The 23,941-nt window shown below is 43.6% G+C and overlaps 1 protein-coding gene across 6 annotated transcripts in view; it reads right to left on the bottom strand.

Moving 5' to 3' along the window:
- Positions 1 to 23,941, bottom strand: part of BLVRA (biliverdin reductase A) — an 87,256-nt gene that overhangs the window by 37,577 nt on the left and 25,738 nt on the right. For all 6 annotated transcript variants that reach the window (XM_029589554.1, XM_029589552.1, XM_029589555.1 and 3 more), the window contains one exon: positions 13,549 to 13,676. In XM_029589554.1, the coding sequence (XP_029445414.1) occupies positions 13,549 to 13,667 (119 nt within the window). In that variant the 5' untranslated portion in view covers positions 13,668 to 13,676. The remainder of the gene's footprint in view (positions 1 to 13,548; positions 13,677 to 23,941) is intronic.

The following is a 23,941-nucleotide window of genomic DNA, read 5'->3' as shown; positions in this document are numbered from 1 at the left end:
ATCCCCAGATTAAGAGCGAGGTTTATGATTGCAAACGGAGAGCATGATTTTTTTTTTTTTTTGGTACATCTGAATGCAAAATAACAGGTGTCATTTTCATAACTTTAAACAGAGCTTGAAAATCATGGCTTAAGAACAAAAGAAAGTCAATTAAAAGGATAATCTTCAAAGCCATCTAGCCAAAAAAGGCCCCCTTCAGCCCAGCTAAAAGTAGGCACAGGCTTCCACAGCACACGTACTTTTAGCTGGATTAAAAAGAAGTGTTGCCAGGGCAGCGTTAGCTATTTTACCCTCTCTCGGCTGCCTGTACAATCTGCAGGTGCAATTATAAGCAGGCAGCTCTGTCGCCACATACTTTCCACTCACTAGTTTTGAAAGGGAAACAACATCCACCGTTCTCCTTGACTGCGGTGCATGTGGGAATTTAAAAAAAAAAAAAAAAAAAAGTGCCCAAGGACACTGCAAATTATGCAGGTTCTTGAAAAATGCTTCACAAAAGAAATAAAAGAAACCTGGTGACATCATGTTGTTTACAGTCCCAGGCTCTATCAGCACGTGAAAAAATACAGAGAGGAGAGAATCAAGGACAATTATGGTTAAATCCAACTTCATTCTGAACGAAGGGAGGACAACTATCAGAAGGATCTAGCCGACTAACTGGGTCATTTATCAACTCGCGTTATGGCGTTTTTGCATGCGAAAAACGCCTTAACGCATGCGATAAGCACCATAACGCATGGCGCAATGCAAATTTGAGATTTTCTTTTCGCAAATTCTGTTTTGGGCATTTTTAGGTTGGGGAAGGGCCTGTGTGAGAGAGAGAGAGAGAGAGATAAAAAGGCTATTACCATAAAACATGCCCCTTTTCCTATCGCATGTCTTATTTACTACATTTTGATAAATCTAGGCCTAACTAAGGCACTACGATCTAGATCAGTGAGGCCACAAATTGTTCTTTTGCTGAGTGGGTAAATATTGCCGCCAAGTTTCAACAGGCATCTATATTTTCCCACAGAGGAAAGAAGAGTTGCTTACCTGTAACAGGTGTTCTCTGAGGACAGCAGGTTTTCAATCCTGGAGCCCGGCACAGAACTTTGACCTCAAAGATTCTAGAGCTTTCAGCATGCCCTACCGAGCATGTGCAGCTGTAACCCCCTCCCTGTCTCTCAGGTAAAGTCCCTCAGTCCATGTTACAGCAAATACATGGCAAAATCAACTCCCAGGGGAGGTGGGCGGGTTTCGTGAGGGCTGACATCCTGCTGTCCTTGGAGAACATCCCTTAGAGGTAAGCAACTCTCCTTTCTCTGAGGACAAGCTGGATGGAAGCCCTCACACATGGTTGATTCCCAAGTTAGAGGCTGCTGAAAACAGGAAAAAAAAAAAACCTTTACTGAGGAAGCACCACAATTTCCCCCCTTTTTCGGTGAAGCAGCCGACCCATAAAGGCTCTAGGAGGGAAAAGAGTTTTTCACCTCAAACAGACTGGCAAACAGACAGAGAGAAAGAAACCCCAATACGCAGCAAGGCATCTGAAGGCAAGGGCATAATGTGAGCACAGGGCGAGAAGCCCGCTGAGCAGCACAAAAACCAACACAGTCAGAGCTTCCAAACAGTGAAATTTGACTAGCACCAGTAGGCCTAAGACCCAGAGAGTACAAGCAAAGGCCCAGATTTCCAAGATCAAGAGTAAAAAGTACCTGGATCAAGAACACAACGTTTTATTTTTTTGTGTGTCACAAGACAACTGAAAATCAGCTGGGGCTGGAGAGCCCAGCAGAAAGAAAACTGTGGTTTTTATCAACCGAGTAACTAGACGGATTGGGCACACAGAGCGACATCCAAAGCTCGTCCAAAAGAAACAGTGGGCATGGAATCCATATGTCTGCCCAGAGAAGTAGCAGCAAAATGTATCCAGGTCTGCAGCAGACCCCACCCGCTGAGCTACTACAAGTACAAGATCTGACTGCCAAGGTCAAATGGGATAAATCCCACTTCCCCAAGTGCCAAGGCATGAAGGGATACTCCTGCCCCGGGAGCCCCACGCCAAGCTGCTGAGCAGGGCAGTGAGCCACTGCTGAAACTCAGCTGACTGATGAACTTCCCTACCAGGGGAAGCCAGGCGAAAGGGAAGCACCTCGGCCTGTGAACTGGCCAAAGCAGGGAAAGGATTGCAAACCCTCTGTGAAGGTATATGCGACGACCACTCCCATGTGCTCCCTGGCTTCCTCCTGGACTGTAGGACTGAAAGTCAAATGAGGTGAACAACACAAGGAGGCAAACCCCTGTGCTGTAGAAAATACAGATGGGAGACTTCCCAACTATACAAACCTCCTGCCAGTCCCAGCAGGGAGTTGCCGCTAAGGCAGTAACAGTCCCCAGGGCCCATCTTCCCTCAGTAAAGAAACCGAGAGAGTCCTAGATTTCAGCAGGATGAGGTCGTAAACCTCTCTGCTGAGAGCAAAACCGTGAATGCTGCAAAAGGCATCCCCTATTGACAAGGACTTCTTCACTGATCTGGGAACCCTGAGGGTACCAGAGAAGAAACAGTCTGATTCGCAGAGCAGACTACCCACCAACCAAGCCTAGGTAAGAACATAAGAATTGCCATACGGGGTCAGACCAAAGGTCCATCAAGCCCAGCATCCTGTTTCCAACAGTGGCCAATCCAAGTCACAAGTACCTGGCATGTATCGAAACATTAAATAGATCTCAAGCTACTATTCCTTACTGATTAATAGTAGTTTATGGATTTTTCCTCTAAGAACTTATCCAAACCTTTTTTAAACCCAGTTACACTAACTGCTGTAACCACATCCTCTGTCAATGAATTCCAGAGCTGAGTGAAAAAGAATTTACTTTGTTTTAAATGAGCTACCTGCTAACTTCATGGAGTGCCCCCTGGTCCTTCCAATTTACATTAACTTGTTGAAGTCCTTTCATGATTTTGTAGACCTTTACCATATCCCCCTCAGTTGTCTCTTTTCCAAACTGTACAGTCCTAATCTCTTTAGCCTTTCCTCATGGGAAGCCATTCCATGCTCCTTATCATTTAGGTATCAAACCTATAGCTCAAGATAACTCATTATTCCACCTGATAATATCATGGCACAACAACGGAAATGTCAGCATGGACAGGGACTGCCATGACTGCCAACAAATACTTCTACCAACAAGGGTCACCTCAGAAAGATGAGAAAAGAACCCGTGACTGTAATATGGGTGGGGAGCCGCTTTTGCATGATCCTCCTCCCCCAACCCAATTCACTCTAGATAGGGCGAGCTGTTGAAAGGTAAACATACCAGTGAAGAAATAGAGCGAGAAGAAACCTCCCCTCAAAAGGTAGAGTGCCATCCAGCTCGACACCAATGAGTCAGAGTGGCCTGAAATGAAACTATGCACATTGCACTCAGCAGGTATCCAGACACTCTGCCCACATGAGAAAATCCTCATCTGCTACTGGGGAGCAGATTTCCAGGAGAGGGAATCCCTTACCATATGAGGATTCCAAATCTGGGTAGCTCGACGTCCACCACAAGGTACCCCTGCTGCACAATAATGTAATGGGGAAAGTGAGAACTCCTGATGAGTGGTTTTTGTATCCCATGTGAAAACAGAGGGCAGCTGCCACTCAGAAGCTAAGCCAACCCAAAGGATGGGATGTGAAAAACAGCTGATTCTCTGAGCAGAAAACAAGTCACCGAGAAGGAACCTACTGAAGGTTCCTCTCGAAAGTCAAAAGTCAGACCTCTCACTACTGAGATGGGGCGACAGCATACTATTCAACCAGATTAGTTTGAATATAGAAACTCTTCCATTCTCTGGATGAGAGTGGGGCACAACTGTTGACCTATAAGGACCTCATGGCGACAGGAATACTTGCTAGTGACCACCAAGGCAGACACTAGGTCTAACATGGCAACCAGACACAGAAAAATTCATGTGAATCAAGGGCTGTAGCATTGCCCTGGTCAGCGCCACACACCAGAGAGAGAGAATGTGTCCAGGAAGTTCCTCCTAACGGGGGTCCAGAGCATGAGCTTATGAGGGAAGAAGCCTGTTCTCTGGTGGGAGATCTAAGATGGCCGCCGCATGAAACGGTTGGCGAAGTTGGTCTCTCCTCTCTACATTTCTTTGAAATACATTTCCTACAATGCCACATTCTAAGAGAAAGGCCAAACTCAGATAAATTACCACCTCATCATCACCGGTATCTGTGGATGGCCAGACGAGGATTGAAACTTTCTTCGCTACCGCGGTAGCAAGAGAAACGCCGGTGGAGGAGGCCGCCGCAAGTTCTGGCATAGGGCGGATGCCAACCTTGCTGGCCGACGAAATCACGCTAAGTCCCGGCAGACCGATGACCCCCCGATCTCCGGTTCCACCTGATGCCGTAACTGCAGGGGTAAGTCCTCAAGGACTATATTTTTCTTCTGAGAATGAGGCTCATATAAATAATTCTAAAATGAGTGACTTACCCAAGAGCAGTGAAGAGGAGGAGAGGAAGGCTATTGAGGAGGTGGTGAGAGGGAACACGGCAGGAGGGGAGAAGCTGGCTCAGAAACCATTCCTGGAAATGTTTGTACCGATGGAGAAGCCTAAGACTATAACTATAGAGTCACTGTGGCCTGCTATAAAAGGACTTGAAAGTGCTATATTTAATTTGGCTAAAATAACACTAGAATCAAATAATAGATTCTTAAATATTGAGAAAGAAGTGAATAGCCAAACAATTAAGATTCAGCAGATGGAGTCACGTATGGAGAAAATGGAGACTGTTCAAGCAGAAATATTAAGAGTGGAAGATCTTAATTTGAAAAGAATTGAAAACATTGAAATTCAAACTAAATATTTGAACCTGCACATATTACATTTTCCTTTCATAAGAGAAATATCTGCATACGAAATGTTAAAAACTTACATGATAAAAATTTTGAAAATACCTATGGAAGGACTTCCAGTAATTTCTAGAGTTTATTATGTGTCTGAAAAAGGAGAAAAAGATAAAGCTAACCTGGAACAAGAGGAAGATAAACAACTGAATTTGACTCAAATTCTGGAGTTATCTTTGGAATCAGAAGTTCAGAAAAGGATGACATTATTTTTATCCTGTACCTTCATCGTAGACCGAGAAATGATTATGAAAAGATTTATGCGAAATCGATCAGAATTATATTATGGGAAAAAAGTATGGATCTACCCAGATATATCTCGCATAACTCAAGAAAGACAAAGGAAGTTCTTATCTTTAAGACCTGAAGTAGTGGCAAGAGGGGGGCTAGTTTTAGTCTTAGGTATCCTTCTAAATGTATTATTAGACATCTGAATGCAAAATACATTTTTCTTGAACCTATTCATTTGCAAAAGTTTCTGGAACCAGCTAACCCTCAGAGTCCTGTAGTGTAATCATTGCAGTGTAAGGGTTTTTGCTACATTCATGTGACAAACCAGTTTGGAATTAATGTATAAAAATTTTTTCTTCGACAGCTTATAAAAGATCTCCCCAAGGATTTCTTAGAATAGTAGATAGGAATTTATAACATATAATTTTTATTTAATGGAAATTTATTTGTCTTTGTTAATATTTTCTGATCTACGCACTGTAAAATGTTTACTATTTTGTAAATATTGAAAAAGTTGAATAAACAGTAAATTGCATGAGGGAAGACGCCTGTAAGGGTCCCATCCCCTTCTAAAAGGGGGAGGTACCCTGATATCAATCCCAAAATGGATTGAATAGGATTGTATTCTTGGCCAAAACCTCCGAGCGCACTGGCGACTACAGCGCACTGGTATGGGATGTCTGCTGGCACCAGAAAAACACACACACAAACCAGCGGGCACCTAGTAAAAGTGGTGCCCCTTCGTTGAATATGCATCCTGCAACAACAGTGCTGTGTACCTGTGCTGTGGTACTCTCTCAAGCCGACAGCAAAGCGCATGAATGGAAAGACACAGCACAGCCATGGGTCTAGCAGTCCATGCCCTTGCCTGGACAGGCACTAAAACAGCTGCAGCGAACTGTGTGTGAGATGTCACCATTGGTGTCCAACAGCACCCCCGGGTGCCAGACACATGAAGGCTCTAAAAAGCACCCCTGATTTCACCTGCTGATGGCTCCTGATAGTGATCAAAAGCCACTGGCATGACGCTTCTTCTTCCCGAGCACCCCACTGCACATCACTTCCTGTTCCGGGCCAGGGGGGCAGGTGCGGGAAGAAGAAAAGCCCAGCCGCAGTTGCCAGCCTCAGCTAACACTGCTGCCATTCCCATCCAGGCTTGAACGTGCGGATAGCCCGGGCGGCAACGGCAGCAGTGGAGGATTGTCCCTCTCGCTCGGTGAGGGAAGAGGAGGGAAGAGCAGCGGGAAACCAGTAGTACGCGACACACCGATTGAGAAATGCTGCTTTAGAGGGAGGGGGGTGGCCATTTGGTGTGGGAAGGCCCGAGGTCTGTTAAGCTACGTGAGCCCTGAAGCTGTTTGTTTTTAGATGCAGTTTTGCTGCGGCTTGAGAATGAAAGGAGCTTGCCGCAGAGGAAAGCTGTGGGAGCTGGGAGGCAGCCATTCAGCCCGCGGTGAGGCAGCGGCAGGAAGTGTGCTGGCTGCCTCCCGCCGGCAAAAACGCAAGCGGGGCAGGCGCGAATGGAGGCTGCGGGGCCTTGGTGATAATGGGGCACGGGAGAAGTGCGGCGAATAGGCCCATGAAACCGGGGCTGGTGCCGCGGGGAAAATACAAAAGCAGCACTTAAGCGGATGGCTGCTGTTGGTCGCCGCGACCAACACCTATCACATGATTGGGGTGACCGGCCCACCGGGGCATGCTCGAAGCCCCAATAGGCCAATCCGCCCCTGTGTCAAGCCCCCGGGCTCTACCATCAAGCCTTGGGCCTAACCTCGCCAGGTATGCACCTTCCATCCGGGGTGGCCTTTGATTGCTGAGCCCTGACACTTTTGTCCTTCATACATTAATGCAATTAATGTATAACTGACCTAATGCATCAACAATGAAAAACACAAAGGGAATCACTAACTAATTTCCCCAAAATCTCCCTTCTTACCACCTCAACTTATAAAAAATACTGTGTAAATATATATTCAATTTCCTAATACATACAGTCTGCAATGTATTTAACAAATGTATACAATTTTTATTATATTGCACTTTTTCCCTCATGTATAACACATCTTACTTTGTACATGCAAAACATATTTATATCTAAATTGATATCAAACATCCTTACAACATATCTGTACAGCAAGGATAGATATACAATATGATTCACTTGTACACCTTACATATAACAAACATGAACATCACTAATCATCAAAGTACATGCTCCAGTTTTTACAATGTGTCATCATCCGATGAAGACCCTCCACCTTCCTGGTCGCCCTTCTCTGTACCGCTTCCATCTTGTCCTTGTCTCTTTGTAGATACGGTCTCCAGAACTGAACACAGTACTCCAGGTGAGGCTTCACCAAGGACCTGTACAAGGGGATAATCACTTCCCTTTTCTTACTCGATATTCCTCTCTCTATGCAGCCCAGCATTCTTCTGGCTTTTGCTATCGCCTTGTCGCATTGTTTTGCAGACTTCATATCATTAGACACTATCACCCCAAGGTCTCTCTCCTGCTCCGTGCACATCAGCCCTTTTCCCCCCATCGAATACAGTTCATTCGGATTTCCACTCCCCATATGCATGACTCTGCACTTTTTGGCATTGAATCTCAGCTGCCATATCTTCGACCACTCTTCCAGCTTCCTTAAATCCCGTCTCATTCTCTCCACTCCTTCCGGCGTGTCCACTCTGTTGCAGATCTTAGTGTCATCCGCAAAAAGACAAACCTTACCTTCTATCCCGTCCGCAATGTCGCTCACAAATATATTGAACAGGACCGGTCCCAACACCGATCCTTGTGGTACACCACTTAAAACCTCCCTCTCTTCAGAGAGAGCTCCATTTACCATCACACATTGTCTTCTGTCCGTCAACCAGTTTGCAATCCAGGTCACCACCTCGGCACTCACTCCTAAGCTTCTCATTTTATTCACCAGTCTCCTGTGCGGGACTGTATCAAAAGCCTTGCTGAAATCCAAGTAGAGGACATCGAGCGCTCTTCCTTGATCCAATTCCTTGGTTACCCAGTCAAAAAAGTCAATCAGATTTGTCTGACAGGATCTTCCAATGGTGAATCCATGCTGGCTCTGGTCCATCAATTCTCCGGACTGTAGATAGTTCACTATTCTCTCTTTCAACAGTGACTCCATTACTTTTCCCACCACCGAAGTGAGGCTAACCGGTCTGTAGTTACCAGCCTCCTCTCTGTTTCCACTCTTGTGAAGCGGAACCACCACCGCTCTTCTCCAATCACTCGGCACCACTCCAGTTTCTAGGGATCAATTGAACAGGTCACACAGCGGACCCGCCAGCACATATCTGAGCTCCCTCAGTATCCTGGGATGAACCTCATCAGGTCCCATGGCTTTGTCTACTTTCAGTTTCCCCAGCTCATCCCATACATTTTCTTCTGTAAATGGAGTTACATCTACTCCACTCCCCTCCAGTATCTTGTTAACTAGGGACGGTCCTTCTCCAGGGTCCTCCTTAGTGAACACAGAACAGAAGTATTCGTTTAATATTTCTGCCATTTCTTCGTCTCTCTCCACACATTGATCCTTTCCACCTTTCAATTTCACTATACTACTTTGAACTTTTCTCTTTTCACTGATGTATCTGAAAAATGTTTTGTCACCTCTCTTTACTTCCTTGGCAATCCTCTCTTCTGCTTGACTTTTTGCTGTCTTGATTAATTTCTTCGTCTCCCTCAGTTCTACCAGATATTCTTCTTTGTGCTCCTCTCTTTGGGACCTTTTGCATAAGCTGAGGTGGTAAGAAGGGAGATTTTTGGGAAATTAGTTAGTGATTCCCTTTGTGTTGTTCATTGTTAATACTGGAGGATCCGATATATTCTCTCATTGTTGTTTGCCTAATGCATCAACAGCCATGACTGACCTCACTAATCCAGTCACGCACACATTAAAAATGTGAACAAACAGTCTGTAATAGCCTGTTACAGAGAGCTTATTGCCATTAGTGCTTATTATTATTATTATTATAAGAGCTCAGCCTGCAAACAGCCTTGCAGGGATTGCAAAATCATATGGAAGGCTCAGGCGTAAAACCAATTCATGGTAAGGCTGTGTGTTATACTGTGAATAGCAAAGTCATATTCAAATAAATTACTAAACTTGCAATACTATCCTATCCATTCATCACAAGCAGACGATCCATCTGACCCAAAGCATAGGGAGGGTCATTTTTGAAGCTGGTTCTGCAGGCAATACATTACTTTATCCACAGAATTTGGCTTCTAGAAAATTGTCCGCCCTATATGTGGGTACACTTGCGCACATACATAACATATAGCGCATGTTATAAAATCGGGGATCGGCACGCACAAGGGGGTGCACACTAGTGCATCTTGCGCGCGCCAACGCCCGCAGCCTTCCCCCCTTCCCTCCCAGGCTGCTCCAATTTAAAAGCGGCCTGTCAGGGAACTTCCCCCTACTCTATACTTCCTACCCCTTCCCCTAACCTTCCCAACCCCTAGCCCTATTCTAATCCACCCCACCGACCTTTATCTTAACTCTTGCGCCGGCACATGATCCTCCGACACAGCGGCAAATGGCTGCTGTGCCGAAGGCCTCTGGCCCCACCCCACCCCCTCCCTTTTCTGAAGCCCCGGGACTTAGACGTGTCCCGGGGCTTTACGCGCATCGCCGGGCCTTTATAAAATAGGCCTGGCGCTCGCAGGGCTTTGAAAATCCGGCCCTTTATGGGGCCGAGGTAACAAAACAGGAGTAAGAATAATTATAGTGATAATCTTCAGTCACATTACCAAAAAAAACAATGCCCAAAACAAGTTACAACACTATACAATAACACTTCAAATTACGGTAACTAGGTATATTACACCCTATAAAATACAGTATCATATAAACATTACATTCCTCAAAACATATTTACGGCAACATATTAAACGAATGCTAAGACACTTTGGGTTGAATTTCCAAAACCATTTGCATGCATAAACCCGTGTTTTGTGCACACACAGTAAATGGCTGTAGTAACATAGCCCTGCACGCACGGAACCTGGTTAAGCACGGACGTTTGCACATACGTTAACCCACAAAAGTTACATCCTCTGAAGCAAAGGTGTAACTTTGTGCAAGTTAATCCATATGCATGCTGGGCCAATTCCCCATGCACTTTTCAAAAGCAAACTTATGTGCATAAGTGTGCTTTGTAAAGGTTGACTAAAGCCTGCACATAAAGGTTAAAAACAGACTTTACCCCTGCCTGCACATTACCCTCATCATAAACAAAAATTAAACTCAGAAAATCTCATTACGTAATAGTAATCCACCACAATTCCCATCTGCATCGCTAGCTGCTGCACCCCTGTCGATTATCTCCCAATGCTTGTGTAAACAGCCACATTTTAAGCAAAGGATAGAAAGCTCAATAATTGGCTTCATTGCACAATTGTTTTGGCATAGAATTCAATATTGATGGTATAGAATTCGATAAAGCCCTATGTCTGGTCCAGGTCAGCCTTGCCTGTTTTAAAACAGGAATTGATTTAAAGAAGCAGCCTCAGTAAACCTTAAAGAGCTACCAGGTACAGTAACTCACATTTCTGGAGCTAGTGTTAGTCTAGGGTGCTGTGCCAGCCCGGTCCAGGACCTGGGGCTCCTGAGTGAGATGGTCTACCCCGAAACTCAAAGACCTGAGTCTGGGATGCCCGCACCCAGGAACTCCAGGTCCAAGACCATGCTGGCACAGTCCCAGAGACTAATGCTAGCCCCAGAAATGTGAGTAATTTCTATCTGCATTTTCTTTAGTAAAGTCAAAGGTGTTCAGTCTGGAGGCAATCTGGGTGGTTACTGATGGACTGGGTAAGTCCCCTGTCTGTGCAGCTCTTACTATTATCAACTTTAGTTGTAAACTGTAACAGAAAAGGTCTTGGCCCGGGTGGTTTGGCTCACAAGTTGCACCATAAAGTTGGATGTTTTGGAGAATAAAATTGAGAAGGCTCAATGGAATGCGACCTTTCTGGTCAAGGACCATATGTTTCTGCACAATAAGTTGGAAAATTTAGAACATACACATAAATGTAGGAACCTACACCCTTCTTCAGGTAAGTTCAAAATGAACGGAGCAGTGGAAGAGGATTCAAACTTGTATCTTTGGCGTTCTTGCAACTTGTACTTGTGCTCCAGTCACTTAACTCCTGTCATATAAAAACACACTCTGCTGCAAGTATTCTTTAACTCATCAACTCTTCTTACCTTTCTACCTGAGCCTTCATGAAACAAAATCACACTCTTCCATCTCGCCAGCTTAACCTTCCATCTGATATGGTGACTATGATGTGGGGAGGACAATTCTCAAAGAGATTCAGCCAGGTAACTAAGAGGTTATCTGCAATGGCACTGCCAGCACTGATTTTTTTTTGGCTGGGCCCAAGGTTAAGATGGGTGGACACTAGGCATACAGGTCTGAGCTATGGTAGACTCTTACAGATAAATAATGCTTTAAAGGTGAATTTTAAAAGCCTGGTGCGTGCCTAAACCAGGAGGTACGCGAATATGTTGGGCTGCTGTACCGAGAGGATTTTAAAAGCAGCCCGTGTATGCGCGTATCTCCTGCTGCATGTGCACAAAGTTGCAAAAAGGGGCGGAGTGTGGCGTTCCTGGATTTCAACTTCAAATTTGCGCATAAATACTTATGCGCACAGGTGCGCGCTGGGATCCCTTGCCGCGTAACTTTACTTCTGCTATAGAGGATGTGTAAGTAATAAAATAAAGAAAAATAGATAGATTGACAGGGTTTTAAAGGTATTTATTTATTTTAAAACTTTTTAAATAAATGTAGGGGCTAACAGGAGAAAATGGGAGGCTATTAAACTAGGGGGGTTTGGAAGTCCTATCCCTTACCTGGGGGACTGGGAACGAACTGGAAAAACTGGTAATGGTGTTGGCGTGCGTCTCTATTAATATCCCCCACTTACGTAGTAGAAGCAGCATTGGCGCGCATAGGCGCACATCTACTTAAAACTGCTTGCACATGTGCGCATGTTCAAGCTATTTTATAACACGCACGCATATACGCGCATGTGATATAAAATGGCCACGTCCCTGGGTGCGAGCCGACGAACGCGCGCACGTTTGCAGGCGCGCCTCTTTCAAAGTTACCATCCCTAAATCCACCTGACATCGGATTTCTAAATAGTGGGCGACAGCTCTCATACACTTTGAGTGACACTTCCAGCACTTACCGATGCTAAAGCACATATATATAGGTACGGAAATATTGGACCTGATGAAGACAGAACAATTCTCAAAAGCTAGTCACAGAAGTATTAAGTTAAGTCCTCTTGCTTAGTCCAACTTGTTTGATAACTCTTAATTCTACATATCCAAGTGGACCAACACAGCAAGTAAGTATCCCATAACTTAATTTAAATATGGCCAGGCACTAGTCTTACTATAAGGACAAACATCTCAACACAAATCACAATATCCTGCTAGATGTTTGAAAATGCTTTGGGATGTTATGAAAATATATTTACAATTGTGTTTTATGTCATACAAATGCCTTATTAATCTATATTAATAAATCAGTTACAAAGCATTGAGGCCTTCTTTTCCTTTACTGTGGCTCTGTTGCTTAGTCTCCTGCCTCTGATGCTGACATTTGCCAGTTGAAGTCCTGGGGCTCCTGACAGTGTTGCTCCCCCCCCCCCCCCCTTTTTTTTTTTTTTTTTTTACAAAGGAGAAAGAGAAAATAAAACCTCCCCTGACAGCTACACCTTGTGGCTGGCAGCTGAGATGTATCTTTAGCAGTGTGCCCACAATAACTAAGTGGCAAGCTAGATTGGCCGGTTGATCTTTTCCTGCTGTCATTTGCCATCTTCACTAAAGAATTTAGGATTTTTTTTTGTTTTTTGTTGATTTCTATATAGGGATTGGCCCTTTAGCTGTCAATGAAGGGCCCATAGTGATAGCCTGAATTGTACAAACAAGCTGTCAGAGCTCCAGGCACTCACAACTGTGGATTTATATTTGTTGCATGATCAATAGTTAGGGTTAGATGTATGAGAGTATGATGGGTGAGTGTTTTTAAGATACTGGGCTGTATTACATTGTATATTTCTCAGATGTAATGCTGTATGAGTGTAAATGCAATGTAAAACTTACTGTAGTTATGTTTAATTATTATTTTATAAACAGTTGAATAAATATTTTGTAGATTTTGTTAACGTTATGTATATAGTCTCATATATCAGCTATAATGCTTCATAGCCCCTATCTTTAAAGATCTGAAATAGATTAGGGGTTTTTTTTCAATGCAGTTCATAGAAAATGCTCACAGAATGTTAACGAACAATTGAATGTTTCTTTCAGAACACAAAAGACATATCAGTAAAGAAATCTCTGTTATAAAGAAAAAAAAGAAACGCTCTCAATTGAAAAGCCTAACCTGGACACAAAGCCAATGAGTTTCAGAATCTCAGAAGGACTGGAAGGCAAAGGATTCAGCAAATCTCTGAGCCGCGCCGAGCCAGCGATTCCAATCCCAACGACCACCACCCCAAACATTTTCTGAACCTGTGACAAAGATTTCATAAATACATGCAGTGACTGGAAATGCAAATAACTGGCGGCACGCTTTCCCTTGTTGCGCTTCCATTCTGCACTGGAAAGCTCTTTTCCAGACCCCTGGGCCGAAGCGCCAGCCTCCCCTGACCCCTGCTCACAGGAGGAGATTTTATAATTTGGCAAGCCTCAGCCTGCTGCTGCGCACAGGGAGGGAGGGCCATGTTTCAATCAGCCCAGGCAGCGCCTGAGTTTGCTTCGAAAATACTCGAGTAAACGGCCGAGGGTGAGCATGGGTTACCTTGAACAGGGCTACACCTGCTCGTCAATGGGCACAATTTGAGATCTGTCATTTCCGTGCATACCTTTTTAAACTGAGAAGTGTTAGCATAAAAATCCCAGCTCTTCCTGAACTCCATGCTTTCTCCCCACCCTGGAACACTTCTTTGTGGTTCCCATAAAAGTATAAGCAAAACTGGGTCCCCTGCATACTTTTACATAAATTGAGCCCAGCCTCTCAGTACAGCCATCGATGCACATAAAAACTGGCTTTATGAACCTAAGTGACTTTGAAAATCACCTCTACAAGTGCGAGGAGGTTTTCAGGCTGACTGGGGGGGGGGGGAGGGCAAGGACAACAAATAGTTTACCCATAGGCCTCACACAACTGGGCCCCACAGTGGTCTTGAGCTTTTCTGTTGTTGTTGTTTCCCCCTCCGTCCTAATTATTATTATTATTTGTATAGTGCTACCAGATGTACAGAGCACTTTACATAGACATATAAGAGACTGCCCTTGCTCATTATAGCTCATAATCTAGTCAAGGCAGACAGAAAACAAGGATAAAAAAAACTAACCAGAGATTTTGAGTGAGTAGGGAGGTCATGATTTAAAAAAAAAAAAAAAAACTAAACTGGGTGGATAATAGATCTGAACAACTGAGGAGAGTATAGCTGCAAGGAATAAGGCTTCTTTACAAATTATATAAGAAAAAAGCCAGTGGGGTAGACAGAGGTGATTCTATATCATTAAGAAGTTTGAGTAATGCTATATTCCAAGACTCCAATTTGTTGTCTAGACTGATTAAAATTTAAAGCAAGCTTAATACTCTTCAAGAGTAGTTAACTTTCTCCACATAACACAGATTGCAAAGTTTGCTGCACTCCACATTGCCCCATGTTAATATTCATGAGCCACTTTGCATGTATCTGCATGTGATCAGCTCATGAGTATTTTATTAGCATTGCATTAGCTTTTATGTGCAATAAAATGAGCCTTGCCAATATCAAGTAATAGCATGGTTTTAGCACACATTTAACACTAATAATGCATTGCCGCATTATTATGGTTTAGTTAATTAGTCTCAAAGATCTTTTAGCATTTCAAGTGAACTAACACAGGATCCTTAATTGATATTTGCCAGTCAGATCATACCATACTTATTTGTATTATCCAGATAATGGTTGATACAGACACCTCTGATACTGGAACATACACAACTGCTGTAATTGAAATTTATACATAGAAACATAGAAATGACGGCAGAAGAAAACCAAACAACCCATCCAGTCTTCCCAGCAAGCTTTCACACTTATTTTTCTTATACTTATCTGTTACATTGACTGCTGAGTTCAGGGCCCTTATTGGTAACTTTTTGGTTCTAATTTCCTTCCACCCCTGCCACTGATGTAGAGAGCAGTGCTGGAGCTGCATCAAAGTGAAGTATCAAGCCTAATTGGTTAATGGTAGTAACCGCCGCAATAAGCAAGCTACTCCCAGGTTTATTTGTTTACCCAGCCTGTGCAATTTAGTCCTTGTTGGTAGTTGTCTGAATGTAAATCCCCTTATCTTCATTCCCCCCTGCTGTTGAAGCAGAGAGCTACGCTGGATATGCATTGAAAGTGAAGTATCAGGCTTATTTGGTTTGGGGTAGTAACCCCTGCATCAAGCAAACTACTCCCACGCTTATTTGTGAATGCAAATCCTTTTTCTCACATTTCCTCTTGCCGTTGAAGCATAGAGCAATGTTGGAGTCGCATTAACCATATGTATGTTTATTGAATAAGGGTATTAATCACCAGGTAGTAGCTGTCATTCCCGCAAGCCACCCCCATGCCTCTTCTCTTCATTCACATCCTCTAGACTTTATGGATCCACAGTGTTTATCCCACGCCCCTTTGAAATCCTTCACAGTTTTGGTCTTCAACACTTCCTCCGGAAGGGCGTCCCAGGCATCCACCACCCTTTCCGTGAAGAAATACTTCCTGACATTAGTTCTGAGTCTTCCTCCCTGGAGTTTTAAATCATGACCCCTGGTTCTGCTGATTTTTTTCCAACAGAAAAGGTTTGTCGTTGACTTTGGATCATTAAAACCTTGCAAGTATCTGAAAATCTGTATCATTTCACCCCTGCTCCTCCTTTTCTTCAGGGTATACATTTATTTATTTATTTAATGGGTTTTATATACCGTCATTCGGATTCGTCAAAATAACGCCATCATAACGGTTTACAAAATACAAGGTTACAGGGATAAGGGGGGTTAAACAGGATTTCCAAAGGTTCAAACTGTTATTAAACATAGGGGGCATCATATGCAAGGTTACTGTTCAGTTTTATGTTTCACTTCTTATTTATAAAACATAGTTGTGATGAATTTCATTTGTTCTTCAGGATGGATTGGAGGGCGATGTTGTGTTGTTCATTTAGATTCTTCAATCTCTTCATAAGTCATTCGATAAAGATCATCCATCTTTTTGGTCGCCCTTCTCTGGACGAGATTCGGAGATACGGTCTCCAGAACTGAGCACAGTACTCCAGGTGAGGCCTCACCAAGGACCTGTACAAGGGGATAATCACTTCCCTTTTCTTACTCGATATTCCTCTCTCTATGCAGCCCAGCATTCTTCTGGCTTTAGCTTTCGCCTTGTCACATTGTTTCGCTGACTTCAGATCGTTAGACACTATCACCCCAAGGTCTCACTCCTGCTCCGTGCACATCAGCCCTTCACCCCCCATTGAATACATTTCTTTCGGATTTCCACACCCCAAATGCATGACTCTGCACTTACTCAGCTGCCATATCTTCGACCAGTCTTCCAGCTTCCTTAAATCCCGTCTCATTCTCTCCACTCCTTCCGGCATGTCCACTCTGTTGCAGATCTTAGTATCATCCACAAAAAGACAACCTTACCTTCTATCATGTCCGCGATGTCGCTCACAAAGATATTGACAGGACCGGTCCCAACACCGACCCTTCCGGCACTCCACTCATCACCGCTCTCTCTTCTGAGTAAGATCCATTTACCATCACACATTGTCTTCTGTCCTTCAACCAGTTGCTATCCAGGCCACCACCTTGGCACTCACTCCCAAATTTCTCGTTTTATTCATAAGCCTCCTGTGTGGGACCATATCAAAAGCTTTGCTAAAATCCAGGTAGATGACATTGAGCGCTCTTCCTCGATCCAATTCCTTAGTCACCCAATCAAAAAAGTCTATCAGATTCGTCTGACAGGACCTTCCCTTGGTGAAACCATGCTGCCTCTGGTCCAGCAATTCTGCTGCTTGTAGATAGTTCACTATTCTTTCCTTCAGCAGCGAATCCAATACGTTTCCCACCACCGAGGTGAGGCTAACCGGCCTGTAGTTTCTAGCCTCCTCTCTGCTCCCACTCTTGTGAAGAGGGACCACTGCCGCTCTTCTCCAATCACTCAGCACTACTCCCGTTTCCAGGGATCTATTGAACAGGTCACACAGTGGAGCCGCCAGCACATCTCTGAGCTCACTCAGTATCCTGGGATGAACCTCATCAGGCCCCACGGCTTTGTCCACTTTCAGTTTTCCAAGCTCTTCCCATACATACTCTTCCATATTTTTTGCTAGAATTTGCTAGAAGAACTTCTCGTTTTGCCCCAAACTATGAAATTCTATTCCATAAGTCCATCTGACAGGATACTATCTTAAGAACATAAGAACATGCCATACTGGGTCAGACCAAGGGTCCATCAATCCCAGCATCCTGTTTCCAACAGTGGCCAATCCAGGCCATAAGAACCTGGCAAGTAGCCAAAAACTAAGTCTATTCCATGTTACTGTTGCTAGTAATAGCGGTGGTTACCTTTACACGTAAGATTAAAATGTGGCTGTTCCATCATGTTATCTTTTAATTACATTTATAATTCTTACTTTTAGATTTTTATCTCTTTATACTGTTTTATTGTTTTGTGGGTTAATTTTTTTTATATGGCGTAGATTTATATCTTTATAAGTTGTTAATGCTATTTCTTTTTAAATTAAGTTTACTGATAGCTAATCTTTTATGATGTTTGTAATTACCTTGTATCTTGCCTTGAACACTATGATGGAAAGGCAAGTAATGCATTGAAAAAAACCCAAAAACATTAAGCTATGGCACGCCTCTTTCTCCTAGGCTGTACTTTCCATTACTTTCGACATGTAACCCTGACTAGGGTCACCAAGCAGTGTGGTAGAAATTTCTGGAGGGTTCCAGGTTTCCAGGTTCATTAAGGAGTGTGCTTGGAGGGTTTTTGTTCTCTATGGGGCTGATGCAATACAGTGCGCTCAGCCGAGCACATTGTATATCACGCAGTTGGACGCGGGTTGAATAGGTGCTACCTAATCCCCTTAAGCAATAAGGGGATTAGTGCCTCCACAACGCGCGTCCAACACGGAGTGAAACTAATAGTGCTCATCACATAAGATGCACATTTTTGCGCTCAGAAAGCAACGCCTGCCTGGAGCAGGCATTAATTGCTGAGCGCTCCTAAAAGAAGTACAGAAAAGCAGAAAAAACTACTTTTCTGTACAGCCTCCTATTTAATATCATTGCGATATTAAGTAGGAGGAACACATTTAAAAAAAAAAAAGCGCCGGCAGTCGGGTGCAGGAAACGGACGCTCAGTTGACAAGCGTCTGTTTCCTGAACCCCTGGCTGTGCGCCGTTTAGGAAAACCAATGCCGATAAATTCAGCGTCGGTTTTACTAACCGGTGGACGGCCGACACTCGTGTGCTCTCGTTATCAAGGAGGCACTAGGGGCACGCATGCACCCCTAGCGCCTCCTTGATAACGCGACCCCTAATTTAAATATTGCATGGTGTCCCGAGGAGGTGAACCTGGGGGCACGTTAGGAAAGTGGGCGCTGCCTGTTCAGCACCCGCTTTCAGCGCACAATTATTGCATCGGCCCCTAAAAGTTTATCTAAAGGGCAGAGAGTTCTGGTACTGCAGAGCTCGTGCAGGTAACAGGGTTTGAACACTTTGCAAAGGTTCTACCTGTTTAGGAGGGGAAAGGGGGATTCAGGAGATGTTTGTAGAGGGATGAGGTAATGGTTTTTGAGATAAGGTATTACTAATGGGGGGTACATGCTCTCTAAGGGGGGGGGATGAGTATTTGATGGAAGGTTATTTAAGATGCTTTTCCAGGCTTCTTAGGGGAGAACTGAAGTTGGACTTGGGAGTGTAAAGGCTCTTGAGACAGAAGGGATTGTTACTGTTTTGGGAAGCAGTTATAAAGATTCCTACAGCCATCTGGGAGGAGGACCCTGAAGTCAAAGAGGTCCTGCCCTTGCTGGGGAAGCTAATGATAAACAAAAAGCCCAGTCAGGCAAACTCGAAGCAATCTCAAATATTTATGAAACACGAATTGCTAGAACTTCAAAAATAAATAAATAAAGACAAGCTTTAAATTGTGATTAAGGGTCATCGGGTGCTATCTTCTGTAGAATTTTCATGCAAATCATCTTTTGTAGTTTATTGTATTATTTGTCCATGTAGCTTCAAGTATGTAGGCATGACACAACGAACGGTGGAAGTCAGGATGACGGAACATAAAAGTCGTCTCAAAGCACACGCAGAGAAGAAGCACCCTTGGTAGATCATTTTTTACAAAAAGATTGTGATTTCAAAGATAGCAGATGAACTCGACTGGAAAAAGTGTCAGCACATTGGAGAGGGGGGAACAGTGCTCTAAGACTGGCCCAACAGGAACAAAAGTGGATTTATAATTTAGGTACAGTGGCCCCACGGGGTTTAAACAAGGAAATAGAATGGACTGTCTTTTCGTAATCCTTACGTAGGCTCCAATTATCAGGACATCTACGTATAGCTACGTGCTGTCATGTGAAAAGTTTAAAAAGCTCACGCCTAAGTCAGCGTCTTTAGCCTGATGTTCGGATATTCACAGGAAATGCTGGTATCGTGAGTAAACTCATTTTTCAATATCTTGGTGTCCATTGTATGTAAGAGACATTTTGATCTGTTTCTTTATCTTTGCAGAAAAAATTTATAGATGTGAAGCCATGTATGGGACCAAGTTTTGATTACTGAAAATCTTGAAAGTATGTGGTGTATAAAAGACGCCCCTGAAGCAGCTCTAGCGAAACATGATATCGTGTCGGGCTTGGTGAGATTAGAGCTTAATGAGATTTTATTAAAGAAAAAAAGGGGAAAATATACAAAAATAATTCTTTTTACATTTTGGGCTTGGTGAAATGACATTTTCTAACAAAATGCAAGTTTGAAAATCGGTCTCTATTGTTTAAAAAAATCCTTGAAAAAAAGGACCGATGATTATATAAGACCCCAGAGGTTGGTCAATTGAAATTATATCATGACAGCCAAACGGGTGGTATGAAGGTCCCAATCACAATTTAAAGCTTGCTGGGGAAGCTGCAGGAAAGAAGTTGACCCATGCTGCCCATGTGGGATTCTGTGTAACTTCTTCCTCAAAGAAAGTTATCTTGAAGATTTCTCCTGTGAAGAATTGTTTCCTCTTTGAACTTTCAATAAATACTCTCATTTGGAACCAAGATCTGGTGTGGACCTTGAACTTCTTTGTGGTATAGTAAGCCTTCCCTTGGGCCGCCCCCCAGAGATTGATCTGGTCCCCGCTGGCGATCCCTGGAGGACCCTGGCTGTTACCAGAGCTGCAGCAGTGCAAACAACCCCTTCTACAGCCTCCGAAGGTACCCCCAAGGAAAAGGGGGTTCCATATAACTACTTCATTTTAAAGCACCTTATTTGCAAAGTTCTCCCCAGAAAGAACCAGCTTCAAAGTATAAAACACACTCTCCTTCCAGCCTTTCCCTTACTGTGTTGGAGACAGGATGCCAGACTTGATGGACCTTGTTCTGACCCAGCATAGCATGTCTTATGTTTTTATGTGTCGCAGAACCACTCAACCTTAATAGATGCTTTTTGTACTGGGATGAATTTGTGATTTCAAGTACAGTGTGTGCTCATCAGCCCATCACAGCTATAACATTCACTACAGCTTTCTTTCCAGCAAGTGGAATGATACGTCAGGGCTAACATGTTTCAATTTGCCCCTTGGTAATTTTTACCATGGAGTTATTCATTAAATACTTCTTCTAAAAACAACTATCCTACTTTAAAGTAAGTAGATTTTTTTGAAAGAATATAAAATATTATCTTTCATGACACAAGACTTCAGAAGCAAAAAGACATACCTGCTATGAAAAAATAAGACAAGAAGCAAAAATGAAGCTTATGCACGCCTTAGTCTGAATACATCATTCTGCAAAGATAAAACTTGAACTGCATCTGAAGGCAGCAGATACCGAGGGAGTGTAGAGACTATCAGCTGAACACCAAAATAAGAGTCACCGAAAGCTGCTCTAAGGAGCACCAAGATGTCAAAAAGGACATCGCCTAAATAATAAAAAAAAAGCAATTCACAAAGCTAGAGAACAGGCCTTGTTTACTTTTCACACTGAATCAAATTGGAAATTGGTTTAGATCTAATTTTAAACTTTCTAATGAACTAATGTGGGAAACACTAGTTTGAAACAGGTTCCCAATGTACTGTGATAAATGCTGAAATCTGTAGGATGTTTCTGATCTGCTCTAAATCCTTCTCCTCTTTCCCCTGCAAGAAGGCAGAAAGAAACAGGTTTCTTCGTACAATCAATCATTTAGTAGATGGACAGCTGCTTGGCTCAAAGACCAAGAACACTGTAATATAACAGCTATTCTTAAAGCTCAGGAAAACCAATGCATGCAAGATCCTTTTCTACAATATTTTTATATTTAAATCTTCTGTTTTCTCGTCCCTAGTCATGACAACTTTATTCTTTACTGGAAATGATGATGTGCATTTCTGCGTGCATGTCCTTCTATACTGGTCTGTCAACCTGAAGCCAGAAATGCTGCTCCTTCATAAGCCTGGCAATAAAGAGTTTTCCATCAAGTGATACAACAGTTGTCCTCATACGTGGATCTCTGGCTCATAAAGGGATAGCAATTTTGAAAAGTCACAAGTAAAAGCATGGCTTGATACTCTCAATCTGAGCCACAATCTCCTTTACTTTATCCCCAAACAGATTGTCTTGCATGCAAGGGATATCCACAAGACGATCTTTCACATCTTTATGTAGGTCACTAGCTCTCAACTACACCAGTTTTTGTGCCGCCTTGGCTACCACGCTTCATATACAGAATGGATCAGATGATTCTCACATTCTTCTGCATCCTCCACCACCCAATGAATGTCCATCTGCTCTGAGTCTGACAGCACCATTGAGGGCTTCAATTTTTTGATGCATTCATGCAGGTATTGTATCATATATAACCGGTGTGCCGTGATCCAGGCATTCAATATGGAACTTTAGAAGACCTTTTTGCCAAAGATATCCAAGAGCTTTGGGTCTTTTCCCCGGAGGCATATTAAAGAGATCCAGTGTTCATTTGGCCCACTTTAAAGCTGATTCCACTACCACAGAGTGATGTGGAAGATGAACTACTCCAAAACAAGGGACAGACCGCATCTTTTAAGTCGAGTTTCCAGGCCACAGGAAGACAAGAGATGGAAGACTGCCACATCCTTACTTGCAGACATTAAAGCAATTTGTGCACTGGAATCATTGTCAAGTCAGTTAGTGGCTGTAGAAATTATAGAAGCCCAAAGACATCCATTCTTGTATCCACTTCTTTGTGGACACTGATGTTAAGTTTTTTTGCTAGCTTGTCCAGAAACGTAAGAGTAGAAGTGATCACTCGGTGTGGCAAGTCAGGTAAGGAGTCCAATAGAATCCACTTAGAGTCCTCCTCTGCCCCTGGCCATGGGGAAACACTTAGCTAGGGCCCTGATGATGCTGATGGCAATCCAAGCAGAGACCTCGGTTGCCTTGGAGGGGACAAACCAGGCAAGAAGCCTGACTTGACTGACAGCCCTTCTTCACCCTCCAACTCATGAAGGGATTCCCCAAGAGAAGGAGATGAATCTAATCCTTGTTGTTTATGGCTGGCATCTATGGCCAGTAACTCCTTTGGTGAGGTGCATCAAACTATGCAGAGCTTCACTATGTGGAAAAATGTCCTCTCTCTTGGATAGGAGAGGTTCCAGGCCCCCTTCTCCTGTTCTCAGGTGTTCATGAGGTAAAGAAATTCTTCACCAACTCTGTTAGCTAGTGAGTTGTCCTCTGGGCTGGGGTTGGAAGAGAGATATCCTTTTCAGAAACTCAAATAGGCTCATCTTCGCTTAGACGTAACTTTGCCGAAGTGCCTGGCTCCAGAAACAAAGTGGCTGCTGGCTCCAAGGTGCTCAGCACCAGTTGCACTGGTCCCATTCTACTCCACTCCATGGTCAGCTCTGGGTGTTCTGTGCTGGCCCAGCCCCTATTAATGTGTTGGCCTTCCGCATTGACAAACTCTGATCTAAAGCCATTTCCATTGGTGCTGAAGCTCTTTGTGTCAACAGGGTCAGATTCAGTGCCTCCACTAGTTCCACATTTCTATATGCAGAATATGCCACTGGCACCTAGGGGTGCACTGCAATGACACCACAGATGGAGCCCCAGTGGGGTTGAGGTCCAGGAAGAACAAGTAGCTCAGTGCCATAGGTATGTTGCACGCCTTAAAAGAAGATGACATTAGTGTATTAGTGTAGGGAGTTAGGGGCCACTTTGACATTCAACATGAGACATACGAACAGAACAGTGGTCTCTTGTGAAGATTTGATGACCTTCGGAGAGAGGAAACTCACCCAAAGATGAGATTTGTGCAATGTTCTCTCCACCTATCTTGATGAACATCAAGCTAGGTGGAGAGATGGACATCAAGCTAGGTGAACATCAAGCTAGGTGGAGAGATGGACATCAAGCTAGGTGGTGAGAACATTGCACAAATCTCATCTTTGGGTGTTTCCTCTCTCCGAAGTTCATCAAATCTTCACAAGAGACCACTGTTCTGTTCGACGTCTCACGTTGAATGTCAAAGTGGCCCCTAACTCCCTACATTA

Source organism: Rhinatrema bivittatum, chromosome 2, assembly GCF_901001135.1.
Source record: "Rhinatrema bivittatum chromosome 2, aRhiBiv1.1, whole genome shotgun sequence".
In the NCBI taxonomy this organism is placed as follows: domain Eukaryota; kingdom Metazoa; phylum Chordata; class Amphibia; order Gymnophiona; family Rhinatrematidae; genus Rhinatrema; species Rhinatrema bivittatum.
This window is presented reverse-complemented; position numbering and strand designations above follow the sequence as displayed.